We start from the raw sequence: 12714 nt of genomic DNA, 5'->3' as shown, positions 1-12714 counted from the left end.
AGCCCACGTCGCACGCGGGGAAGGTGGGCACGGAGAGGCCGTGTAACTTGCCTGCTCCGGGCAGCCGGTCAGCGATGGAATCAAGAGCCAAGGGGAGCCGTGGGGAGAGGCGGGGGGCGGGCGCGGTGGGGCACAGGTGGAGGGTAAGGGTGGAGGGGCCGTGGGCTTTCTCCTGAGGGCCGTGAGGCGCCCCGAGGGCTTTAGCTGGGTCTGTTCTCATGGATGGTGCTTGGGACAAAGACATAGGACACCACAGAAGCCAGGATGGTGGCCTGGGCAAGACCGGGGCCCTGCTGAGGAGAGAGGCCAGCATCATCTAGAGATCATTAATCCAGGGCTCAGCTCAGAGGCCCCCAGGCAGTCGCCCAAGCTCAGGGACTGGGGTTCAGGGGGCTAGACCGGGGCCTTGCTTCCAGGGGGAGCCTGTGGCAGAGAGGGGACAGCCCGGAGGGACGTGAAGGAGAGTCAGGTGGTAGCCACCTCGGGGACCGTCCTGCCCTCTGGGGCCCTGACCCCTTTGGGCAAGACGCCTGTGTTATTTTGTTAACAGTGGCTGCCTTCACAGCTACTCCGAGAGGAAGAAAGAAGGGGCTGGGCCCAGGCTGGTGAGGTCACCGGGTCCGGCCACCGTCGGGGCCTGAGGGACACCCGGGGCCCTTGTTAGGGTCACCGGTCCCTGGAAAGCCAGGACTTGTCTGATGCTGGGGAACGCACCAGATCTCAGCCAAGAGGCCGGATGTGCCAACCTCCCGGACCCGTGAGCACCCGCCGCGGCCCGTCCAGGGGGACCAGGGCAGCCGTGACCCCCAGTGGGGCTTTCTGAAGATGCACGGGGTCCATTAGCAGCCACGCCTGCCTGGCACCCGCCCACCCCACCCACCCCGCTGGTGAATCAGCGAGGAGGCAGGGCCGGTGACAGGAAAAAGGAGAGCACTTCTGATGACTTATTTATTTGTGTTTTTCTGGAGGAACAGAATGGTTTGTTTTGGTTCTGGCTGCCTGGCAGAAAGGCAGGCAGAGCGAGGGAAGCAGCCTCGCCGAGCCCACGGCCACGGCAAGGTGCCACTTCCTGCCACGCGGGCAGGGGCCCTTGGCGTTCAGGAGACGCATGCCGCATGCCTTCCCGGGGCCGGTGGCTCAGGCTCGGGGCCCCGGACCTGCCTTGGGGGCGTCCGCCCGGGGCCCGGGGTGGGGCGGGGCGCTCAGGGTCGGCGGTCAGCTCTGTCTGGGGACAGCGGTGGCCTGGGGCGGAGTCTTGTGCGGCGAGCGGGTGTTCCTTCACCAGGCAGGTGGGCTGCAAGAGAGGGAGACTGGGAGAGGGACCCTCAGGAGGCACAGGGGTCCTCTAAGGCCTCCAAGGATGGAGTGGATGAATTCTGGCTCCCCACTTGGCCGCACGTGAAACCTCTCTGCCCCAGAAGCTTTCCTTTCCCCGGGGCCCTGGGCCCCGTCCCGCAGGCCCCGCGTCACCGTCCAGACGCTTCCAGCCACGGAACGCAGCCCCTGAGGGCTGTCAGAAGCTTCTAGATGTTCTCGTCGGCTGTTCGACCCCCTCTAGCCCTGTTCGGCATGGAGCCTGCAGAAGCACTGGCAGTCTTGTAACGACCGGAGAGGTTCTAGAATCACGACGTTCCTTCGTCAGAATACACTCTGCTGAGCCAGGGGGAGGGGAACGCTTTTGAGCACTTACTGTGACGTGAGGGGCCTCACCCTAGCTCCTCTGATCCACGTGGGGGTGTTTTCTGTGAAGAAGGCCCCACCGGCCCCCTGACGCCAGGGCTGAGGCCCAGAGAGGGCGAAAACTCGCCCGGAGTCACCCAGCGCACCAGGGACGGAGCAGGGCTGGGGACAGGTGCGCCTGTCCTCCAGGCTCAGTTATGCTGAGGTAGCGGGCACCCCGTAAGTCCCCGCGGCTCAAGAATCAGAGGCCTATCCGGGACTCCTCTTGCCTGTCCTCGTGGGGCCAAGCCCGTTGCCAGCGGGGCGGGAGGGACAGTGAGCATTTTGATAGTAGTGGACTCAGCTTCGTTGGCCCAACAGGCTCCATCCCGCTGTGTGACCCCGGGCACGTCGCTTGGCCTCTCTGGGCCCAGGCCTATTGAGCGTTCCTGTGTGCCTTCATCATAGGAGCCAGCAGCCGCTGGGTCCTTTCCCCTCTAGGCCCCGTGTGATCGCGTGAAGCCTCATAAACAACACCGCCACTCGAGCAGGGGTACCGTTGTCTGCACTTGACAGATGAGGAGAGTAAGGCTGTGGCCCGAGATCACGGAGGGAGAAACGCGCACGGCTGGGCTTTGAATCCACGCGGGCCTGACCTCTCGGGCCCAGAATGTAGTCACCGGGGTTACCAGCTCATCACACGGACCCACAGGCCGCCTCATGAGTGGGTTCGGGGCTCAGGTAGCTTAGGTGAGGTCGGCTGGGGGCCCTGTGGCCCGTGTACCTTTCTGACCCGCTGGCCTCGGCGGGTCCTCAGCGGGGACCGCCTCTGGGGCGCTGGCGGGAGCTGCCTCCCGGCCACAGCTGGCCTCCTGCCTACGTACCTGCTCCTGTAACCAGTAGGTCCTCAGTGAGACCCCTCCAGGCTCTTGTTTGTCGTTTGGGAAACACCAAAAGAATTGGAGGCTGTAAATATCCCCAGATACACTGAAAACCTGCTCTCTGGGGCTCCCGCTGGCTTCGCATTTTGCCCCACAAAACAGCCTCTGCTTTATATCCTGCCCTTTGCAAAGCACATGCATACACACAACGAAGACCCCTGCATCTGGGTGGAATTAATGTCCAAATCGCATTTTTTTTAATGAAGTTCAACAACAACAACAACAACCCGGAATGATTCCAGCCGGCCAACCATGAGGAAGGCAGGCAAAGAAAGGCAGGAGAGCCACCTGGGGATGCTGTCCGTGGCCTGGGCTTTCCAGCCACCCACCGCGTCTGGCGAGGGCTCCCTGGCAGGGAAGTCCGTGAAGGTTGCGTCTCCTGTCGGTGCGCCCGTGCCCGTCCTTTCCCTGAGTGGGGGGTGGGGAGCGGGGGAGAATCAGGCCACCACTCCCCATCCCCCCAAATGCCGGTTGGGACAGAGCAACACAGTGGGATGCAGGATGCTCCGGGGCGGGGGGCAGGGTGAGCCCAGCCACTGTGGGAAATCCCCCCCCCCCCGGACATCCGGATGTGACCTTGGGGTTTTCCCAAGATTCAGCACACCCCGAGGTTAGACGGACCCGGGTCTGAATCCCGACGCAGCCCCTTCCCAGCCGGCCGGTGACTTCGCCTCTCTGGACCTCGTGTCCTCACCTGGACCTCCTAACTCACCGGATTGTTGCGGGGAGTGAGAAGCTCGGGGCACCGGCGTGCTGTGATCGCCTGTATCGCTATGAACTCTTAGTGAATATGCAGAGAGAAGGTGAGGTCTCGTGAGGGAGCTAGTTATATATCGAGGTCTCCGTCGTCACCAGCTCACCGAAGCGTTCGACGTGCGTTCGAGCTCTGAGCTCGAGGGGCCAACGATCCCACAAGACAGCCAAGACGACACGGTGTGTTCTGGGAAACCCAGTGACTTTGGGAGCCCCAGGGAGGCGTTGGATCTGACCGGGGACACCCAGGAAGGCTTCCTGGAGGAGGAGGTGGCTGAGCTGAGACACGGGCGCACGGGAAGTAGGGAGCGGGTTCCAGGCAGAGGAGCGGCACAGACCAAGGCCTCGAGGCGACCTTTCTGCCCTGGGAACCTGGGGGCACCTGTCCAGGACGGTATGGCGCCACGGTTGAGAATGTGCGCTCTGGGGCCAGACTTCTGAGTTCAAATCCTGGCTCTGCGCTCACTGGCTGTGAGATCTTAGACGCGTCTCTTCACCCTTCCGAGCCTCAGTTTCCCATCTGTAACGCGGGGATGGTGGTGATAGCAACGATGCTTCCTTCCGTGTTGGCCGTGAGCGCCGAACGGGCCGCCGTGCAGAAGCGCGAAGAGCGAGGTTCGCTGGTTGCCGCTTTCGTTACTGTTCTCGTTTCCCTGCTGGCTCAGGCCCAGCTGCGGTCCAGCCACCACCCCCGGGCCGGCATCCTGGTCTCCCTCTCTGCAGGGGCAGCATCTGTAAGCAGCTGGCCCTGCCTCCCGCTTCCCGCTCCCCTCCCTCAGCCCCGAGGAGGCCGCTGCCATGGGAACCACCAAGGAAAAACCTGATGTTCGGAGCGATGCGGTGGGGGCTCCGGGGAGGCTGGAGAGAGGGTGCTGGGGAAAGCAGGAGGGCCGGAGACCGCAGCCAGGCCCTCCTCCTCTGTCCACGTGGACGTCCACCCCAGGACTCCTGCCTCGGCGAGCCAGGCGGGGACTGCCAGCCTCTGTCCCCTCCCAGAAATTCCACATCCAGATGTATCCAGGCAAAGCTGGCTTCCGCCTGAAGTGCGGCAGCGCGGGGCCTGGCTGTCAGTCATTCACACCTTAGCACGAACAAGCCCCCGAGACTGCTGCAGGCCTCGTGGAGGTGGTGGCTGGAGGTGGGGCCACACCAGGGAAGGAGGGTGGCTGAGATACGGACTTGCATGTCCCCCCCCCCCTCCCCCCAAGCAGATACCAAGCCCTGAGCACTTACCCGGGGCCTGCTCCGTGCTGAGTGCTTGGGCACCCAGAGACCTCCCACTTGAGGGACCTCCAAGCACCCAAGCCAAGTCTTCAGGGGGAAAGACTGGCTAAGCAAGGGGGAGGGAAGGCGTTCCGGGCAAAGAGCATGTGTGAACAAAAGTGAACAGCCCTGGCCCGGGGCCCGGGAGTCGGAGGGCAATCGCCCCCGTCTCGCTGCTGAGGCCACGACTGGGCGGGGTGAATTGACACGGTCTCTGCCAGGGACACACAGGGGTTCTCCCAGGCCGCACAGCAAAGCTGGGCCAGGGAGGAACCTGAAGACGGAACCAGGTGCCCTGGTTCCAGGCCTGTGCTCTCCAGCCTCGGGCAGGGTCCAGAGGGACCTGCCGTGGGGACCCAGGACACCCAGGGGCCCTGTCTGGGCCGGAGCTGGGGGAGGGGGCAGTGAGGCGGGACACTGGCTCTGCTTCTCTTCAGTGCCCCTCCTCTCTGCCACCCGCCAGCGCTCACCCACCTGAACAGATGCCCGCAGCAGGGACCAGATGGAGGCGGTCTCTGAGTGATTAATAAATCAGTCTCTTTAAACAGCCACAGCCCCTGGCGAGCACTGTTTGGAGCACAGCAGCCCCAGCCCAGGAAACAGCCCTTCCTGGGCTCCCAGGGGACACTCAGACCCTGGCCTGGAGGGGGGGCGGGGGGGGGGACGGATAGACCCAGACGACTCGGTCCCGGGGGGTGGGGGCCGGGTCTGACGGGCACTCAGGACTGTGGGTCAGAGGAGGGTTCTGTAGGAGGGGCAGCATGTCTGGAAGGCTTCCTGGGGGAAGCAGTGTCCAGGAGGCCAAGGGGGAGTCGGGCAGGGTGGCGGGGAGCCAAGCTTCACAAAGGAGCTGTGAGCCCCGGCGGCCTAAAACTGGGGCTGACAGCCCTCAGTGGGGAAGTCCTGGGTGAATGAGCAAGAGAGACCTTGGCCGGGGGGACCCTGAGAGCCCCAGCCACGCACCCTGTGGCGGTGCTGGGGGGAGGGGGAGAGGGCAGTGGCGGCAGGGGCTGTGAGTGCTGCGTGGGGCTCAGGGAGGGAGGCTGAGCCCACGTCTGCTTTCTGGACTCCTGAGGAAGGGCAAGAGGGAGAGTCCGAAGGGGGAGGGGCTGCCCGGGGGAGGGGTGCCCCCGCCGTATCCCCCACAGCCCATGGGGGGGACGCCAAGGGCCAGGGGCGTATGGCTCAGGAAGTTAGGGCCTGCGATTGCCCTGGGTCCAGTAAGGTAGGGAGGAGCTGCTGGGGGACAGGGAGGGAGGAGGCAGTAATCCATGCAGGAGAACTTCCCGGGAGGTGAGGACAGCACACACAAAGGCCCGGGGGCGGGCAAGCAGGGGGCACCCCCAGGGGACAGCCGGCAGGCCCAAGAGCAGCACCCATGAGGGTGAAGGTCTTTCCCAACTCCCTGGGATCCCTGCCCCCCCCCCCCGGGGTCCTGGGGGCGATGCTCTGTGGGGGGGGGGGAGGGACAGGGCACAGAGGAATGGATTCCAAGGATCTAGGAGGACAGGAAGTGGAGGGTGGGTGTGAGGAGGGGAGCCAGGACACCGTGCCCCCAGGGAGGGGCTTGGGACCCCGAAGGAGCCCCGCGGATTAACTGTCGATGGGGGCTGTTGCTGTCTTTGCTCTCAGTGTCTGTCTCTGTTTCCCCCCAGCAATTACACCGCCTTGCTGGGAGTGTGGATCTATGGCTTTTTCGTGTTCATGCTGCTGGTCCTGGATCTTTTGTATTACTCGGCAATGAACTACGACATTTGCAAGGTTTACCTGGCGCGGTGGGGCATCCACGGACAATGGATGAAACAGGACCCCCGGCGGTGGGGCAATCCTGCCCGGCCCCCGCGGCCAGGGCAGCCGGCCCCGCAGCCCCAGCCTCCCCCGGGGCTGCTGCCGCAAGCCCCGCAGGCCGCGCCCACGCTGCAGGGAAATGCTCACCACCCACCACTGATGACCTTCCAGAGCTCGTCTGCCTGGTGAGTGGTTGCGATCAAGGCCCTGGCCGCCACGGATCACGGGCCCTTGACAAGCTCGGAAAAGAGCGGGTCCTTACTGCTTGCTGTGTTTGGCTCGCCGACCGCCTGATCGTTTGCTTGTCTTACTTGCCGAGAAGGATTCGAAGGTGCCCGTGAGAGCACGTGCCTGGGCAAGAAGGTCAAAAACGAGAGGTGGACGCGGAGCTTGGGAGCCGAGCTCGCAAGTTGATGGCACTCAGAGCCTGGCGTGGGAGTGGTCGCCACTGAGCGTTTAATGGAGTCGTGAGTCTCCCGGCTGCCACGGCAAGAGGGGAAACTGGATGGCTTGCCGAGTTTGCGCGGTCTAGGCAAAGGAAGCCAGTGGCTTTTTGGAGGTTGGGGGATAGGCTTTTTCGGCATGGAGTTAGAAAGTAAGCCTGTTACTGGGTTGGTTCCTTAGGTTCACGTGCACTGAGCCCCACAAGGACGGCTGAGGTTATGCAGGCAGGCTGCTGGGGGTGGCCCAGGGGAAAGGAAGGGAGGCGGGAAGGGAAGCGGGATATCGGGGGCTTGGCCTAGTAGCCTGGCTGCCCCAGGAGAGCCGGGTACTCCGCCCAAGGGGTATGTTCAAACCTGACTTTCTCTACTCTCTACTGTGTGAGTCCCAGGCCAGCGGGAGGTAGGGAATGACCGACCGTCCTTGGGCAGGGCGGACTTGGACGGAGTGAGGAGGGCTGTACGTATTTTTTTTTAACTCTATTTATTTATTTTGAGAGAGACGGAGACAGTGCAAGGAGGGGAGGGGAGGGGAGGGGAGGGGAGGGCCGGGGGGGGGGCGGAGAGAATCCCAAGCAGGCTCCACGCCACCAGCCCGGAGCCCGTCGCAGGGCTTAACCCCACGAAACCGCGAGATCGTGATCCGAGCCAAAACCAAGAGTCGGACGCTTTAACTGAGGGAGCCACCCAGGTGCCCCGCGGGCTGTACATTTTGGAGCAGGAGCCCAGCGTGAGGGAGACCCACAGAAGAGACGAGAGCCACGCAGAGGGCAGACATCCCAGTCAGGAGGTTTGATGTGGGGATGGGCTGCAGCCATGGTCACGTGGGACTGGGGCACATCCTCCCACTGAGCCCAGCCTACGAGGTCCCTCCCACAGTCTCTGAGCCTTGCGGGAAACCCGACCCGGCTTTGAGCCCCAGCAACGCGTTCAGGCAAGTCACCTTCCCGATCATCGTCCCAAAGCCCCCTGCCAGCTCCCTCCGAGGGTTAAATTAAATGTCTGGCACACAGTAGGTGCCCAGTTAACGACTGGTCCTTCCTTGCCGGAGATGCGACCAAGCTAGTGAATGATCGTTAGATAGCTAGCAGGTACTGACCTTTTCAATAATGAATGACTTGAATAATTCTTGAAGAGGCACTTAAATCAGCTTATTGATTGAATAATTGCCCCATCTGTCGTGCAGGAGACAAAAACACGGCCCCGTGCACCTCAGCTTGGCAGGTACCGGCCGAGCCGGCCCTCTGGGCCCTTCCCCCGTGCCGGGCCGCTGGTGATATCGAGGTGATGGGTGGAGGACCCCGAGGAACGGGGCGGAAAGGCGGGGGCCCACACAAACCTACAGACCTGGCCCCGATGGTGGGGTTTTCTGAAATATGGGTCTCTGGCGGCAGCCGTACCTGGGGCGTCTGTCGAAATAAATCCCTGGGAACCTGCTAATCGGAAAACTCTGGAGGGGTCGGGGTACCTGAGGGACCACAGTTTGGGAACCACTGGACAATGTCATTCGTGCGAGCGGCCAAGTTTTCGTGAGAAAGCTCACGGGGACCGTGCATAAAGTCCAGACACGAGACTGAGCTCGCGTCCCTGAGCTGTGCTGAGTGGGAGACGTTTCACCCAGGAGCTCGGAGGCTTTTCGTGTCCCCCCCCCGCCCCCCCGCTTCCCATGCTGTGGCCTCCGAGGGGCGCTCCCGTAACCGTATGCGCGTTCACGAAACAGACCATCAGAAGCCGGCGAGCGTGTGACGGGGGATGGAGGGCTCACACCGGGTGGCCTTGTGGCTCCCGTCGTGCCCCCGACACCCGGCGTGAGCTTGGGCGAGGGGCTCCCTGCTCGGGCTTCCACGTCACCCACCACGGGGAGAGGGGGTGGCCTTGGCGAGACCGTCGGCTGCCGGCCTGCTGGCGGATGCCCACGGTTCTGGCGTCATCCGCGGAGCGCCCGCCGTGGCCCTGGCTCCGCGTTCGCGGTGTCCCATTCTTGCTCTGACCCCATGGGCGGAGAGGTGAAGGAGCCTCCCCAAAGCCACCGGCCGGTGACGGAGCGGGGATCAGGCCGCGGTCCTCTGTGCTGGCAGAAAGGACGCGGTGGGCGAAGCCACCCTCCTTCTCACCGTTCAGCGGGGCTAATGCTTCCCCATCAGCCCCCGGCCCCATCCTGGGCGGAAGACGTCAGTGACACTGGAAGATGTGACCAGCGGCGGGGCGGGGAGGGGCGCGGCCCGGGCAGGGCTGAGCGGGCGTCCTGGGCAGAGAGCCGTGAGCGTGGCCACCAGGGCGTCGTCAGGCGACACGGGGCGTGTGGCTGGGGAGGGAGTGGGGGGAGGGCCGTGCTCAGTGCTCCTCCCAGAGCGAGAGCTGGAATCTGCTGCCACCTCCAGATTGTCACCCTGGGTTCCCCAAGCAGCCAGCTCGTCCCCGTTGGGTACAGATCCCATCGGCTGTCCCCTGCTGTCCCTGCACTGTTAGCGTGTTTGGGGCTGGAGCTGACGGTCCCGGTTCAAGACCCACCTGCATCGCTCTGTGACCTGAGCAAGGCATGGCACCGGCCCCGCCTCAGTTTCCCCCATGCACGTACCGGGGGGCATGTCCACCTTGGGAGTTAAGTGGGAGCATCCTTCGGAGGAGGGGCTTGGCCTACTGCCTGGCCCCGGGGGCTTGTGGATTCTCGGGGTCACAGGTGGGTGACTCAACGTGGTCGGGGTCGGGGTCCTGCCCTGCAGGGCGGATGGGGACGTGGAAGCCGCCAGCCACGTGCCGCTGATGTCGTTGCCTATTTGCCCTGTGGGGTGAGGATCGTGTGCCCCATTCTCCCGTGTGCAAACTGGGGCGCTCGGGGCGGGGCGGGGGTGACCTCTGTTCGCGGGGAGCCGGCTTCAGAGGTTACTCAGACCAGGAGGTTTGGCGGTCGAGCTCCACGAGCTCAGTCCCCCCAGGCGCCCCGCTGCTGCCCGGGCTCACGTCCTCCTCAGAGTGGTGACAGGCGCCCTTCACACCTGCCTGTTCTGTCGGTCGCCCTGCCCCCCCTGTGCTCCAGAAGCTCCCCAGACAGCAGGACCCTTCCCCTGCCTCCCTCTCCTCCTCTCTTCCTTCTCTCTTCCCTCCCCACCCCCGTCTCCCTCCCCCTCCTCTGACTCCCTCCGCTTCTCTGTGTCCCTCCCCTTCCTTTATCTCGCCCTCCTCTGTCTCCCTCCCCCTCCTCTGGCTCCCTCCCCCTCCTCTGTCTCCCTCCCCCTCCTGAGTCCTTCCCCCTCCTCTGACTCCCTCCCCCTCCTGTCTCCCTCCCCCTCCTCTGTCCCCCCCTCCCCCATCTATCTCTCCCTTCTACCCCCTCCCTCCCTCCCCCTTCTTTCCCCCTCTAGGTTCCTTCCCACATTCACAAGCATTCCCCCAGCACCTGCCGTGCTCCGGCCCCCTCCCAGGCCCAGGGCCCCCCACCTGCTCCCCCTGGTTTGTCTTTGGCCCAGCGCCTCCCACCTTCTGGCGAGTCCCATCACTGATACCAGGCCACCATCTCCGTGGGCCAGGACCTCAGCCCACACCGCGGCAGGGACCTCTCTCTGCCTCTGGTGTCCAGGGCACGTAGCAGGTGCTTGGCAAACGCCGCTGGAGCCGGGGCGCACCTGCGTCACCTCGCGCCAGCCCTCGGGCCGGCTCTCCTTGTGCCGGTGGCCACCCCGGGGGCCCTTGTGGCCTAAGGGAGAAGGACGGGGCAGCTGGGGGGCCGCCCGCACCAGCACGGGTGCCTCCACGTGGCGCTGTGTGCCCGTGGCCGCCAGGACAGTCCCCGAGGGGTGGTGCCGTCATCCCTGCCGTCACCGGCGCGGGCCCGCGTTCCTCGCTGCTGCTGTGGCGGGTCTGGCCGAGAGCCAGCAGCCACACAGGGGCAGACGCACCTGCCTCGAATCCCAGCTCGGCCCCTGAAGGCTGCCTCGCCTGCCGGAGCCTCGGTTTCCTCACCTGTAAAACGGACACAAGGGCAGCCTGACCTCAGAGTGCCGTCGTGAGGACCGATGCCCACCTGGGCCCCCAGCCTCCCGCACTGTCCCCGCCCTCCCGCGCCCAGGGCCTCAGCCCCTAGCCTGGCCCCCCAGCCCCCGCCCCCACCCCCACCCCACAGCTCTCTCTCTGAAGCCCGGGCAGCTCTGCTCATCTCCCTCTGAAACGCGCCGGGAGCCACACCCGCACCCCGTTTAGATGCCACCCGCCGTCATTACTTCCACCGGCTGGCCTGTGTGACTGCTGTCGCCCCCTTTACAGAAAGGCAAACACAGACCCAGAGAGGGTAAGCGACTGGCCCGAGGCCACACAGTAAGCTTGAGCCGGATCTCCCCAGCCCCGGGCCTCCCAGAAGCAAGCAGGACCCTGAGCCAACCGCCACAGGCCCCTGCCTACGTCGCCCCCAGCCGCACTCCTTCGGCCGGGGGCCCGGCCCCGCTCTGGCCCTTGCCAGTTCCCACCTCCCTGCCGTTACACGTTACACGCAGTTCCCTTCCCCCCGTGCTATTCTTGTCTTCTTCCGCATCTCCCCGGGAACTCCTATTCGTCCCTCAAAACCTTCCCTGAAGTCAGAGCCCTGGTCAGGCCTAGAGGCCCGAGGCCTGGTGTGGGCGGGGGGGGGGGGGGGGGGTTATGGGATGGGCAGCGACGGGAGGAGAGGAGGCTGGCCAGCCCCCGGGGCCTCTCGGTCTTTCAGAGCTCAGGGGGAAATTCCTGACTTGGCCCGGGAAGACGGTTGTTTGTGTATCTCAGGCTTCAGTGGGCACTCAGTGCCCTGGGGTCCTGTTGGATTTGCCAGTTCTGAAGGGCATGGTCTGGGTTGGGCCTGGGAGATGCCGATGGTGCCAGTCTGGGGACCGCCTCTAGAAGAGTGGGGATAGAGCCCTCCTGTTCGAGCCGGGAGCTCCTCTGCAGGGTGGTCTCGGAGAGACTTCTGGGCCCAGATCGGCAGAAGGAGCCCAGGGGGCCTGGGGGGGCTGTCTCTGGCGCCCATGGGGGACACTGAATAACCTGGCCCCCTAGGCAGGAGAGGGGCGGGTCCCCACGGCCCTCAGGGCGGCCTTGGGTGTGCACAGGAAGTCGCATGTGGCTTGAGATCACGTGGAACCAAATTACATCAGGCTCTGACCTGTCCCTGAGGTGCCTTAAGTGGTGGTGGGGGGGTGGGCGGCCTGCCCCTAGAAGGCTTCCGGGTTGATGGAGCAGGACAGAGAACGGCCACAGTCGCCCAGAGCGCCCAGAGAAACTGGGCGAGCCCATGATGAGCTGCAGGGGAGGGGAGAGTCAGGGCGGGCTTCCTGGAGGAGGAGGCAACATCAAGCCAGACCCGGGGACGTGAGGGGTTGGAACAAAAGGGCAGAGCCACTTCAGACCGAAGAAACAGCCCCAGAAAAGGCCGCAGCGACCCCGGAAATTGCAAGAGGACTGCAGGTGTGTCACGTGACCCGAGACGGCCCCAGACTCCCGGCCCCGACGTACCGCCCCTCTCGGCCCAGAGGCCTCCCTCTGCCCGCCAGCAAGGCCCCCCCAAGCGGCTCTCGCCTCCTTCCTCCCGGACCCAGAACACCCTCTGGCTCTTTACGGAACTCATCCGTATGCCTCCCTCGGGGGTCCCCGGAGGCTTGCCCGACCCCAGAACCTTCCTCCCAGTAAAGCTCGGGCATCGCTTTTTTTCTCCCCGGCTCCGTGGCCAGATCCCTGGTGTGCGGTTTCTGGCAGGCCGCCAGCCAGCAGCAAGAAATTCCAGAAAGTCAGAAGACAAAAAGGGAGACCAAGTATCTTCTTTCCTTGGCCGCACGTCAAATACCAGGGAGGCCTCCGTGATTGGAATCCAGAAGACGTGGAACGTCTGCATGCGGGCGCAGTTCCAA

At 64.5% G+C, this 12714-nt stretch overlaps 1 protein-coding gene across 4 annotated transcripts in view; it reads left to right on the top strand.

Annotated features, from left to right (window-relative positions):
- Window positions 1-12714, top strand: part of SHISAL1 (shisa like 1) — an 81137-nt gene that overhangs the window by 37550 nt on the left and 30873 nt on the right. For all 4 annotated transcript variants that reach the window (XM_047867890.1, XM_047867892.1, XM_047867891.1 and 1 more), the window contains exon 4: window positions 6272-6589. In XM_047867890.1, the coding sequence (XP_047723846.1) occupies window positions 6272-6589 (318 nt within the window). The remainder of the gene's footprint in view (window positions 1-6271; window positions 6590-12714) is intronic.

This window comes from Prionailurus viverrinus, chromosome B4, assembly GCF_022837055.1.
Source record: "Prionailurus viverrinus isolate Anna chromosome B4, UM_Priviv_1.0, whole genome shotgun sequence".
Taxonomy (NCBI): Eukaryota; Metazoa; Chordata; class Mammalia; order Carnivora; family Felidae; genus Prionailurus; species Prionailurus viverrinus.
The sequence above is the reverse complement of the archived record's forward strand: the minus strand, read 5'-3'. Positions and strand labels throughout refer to the sequence as shown.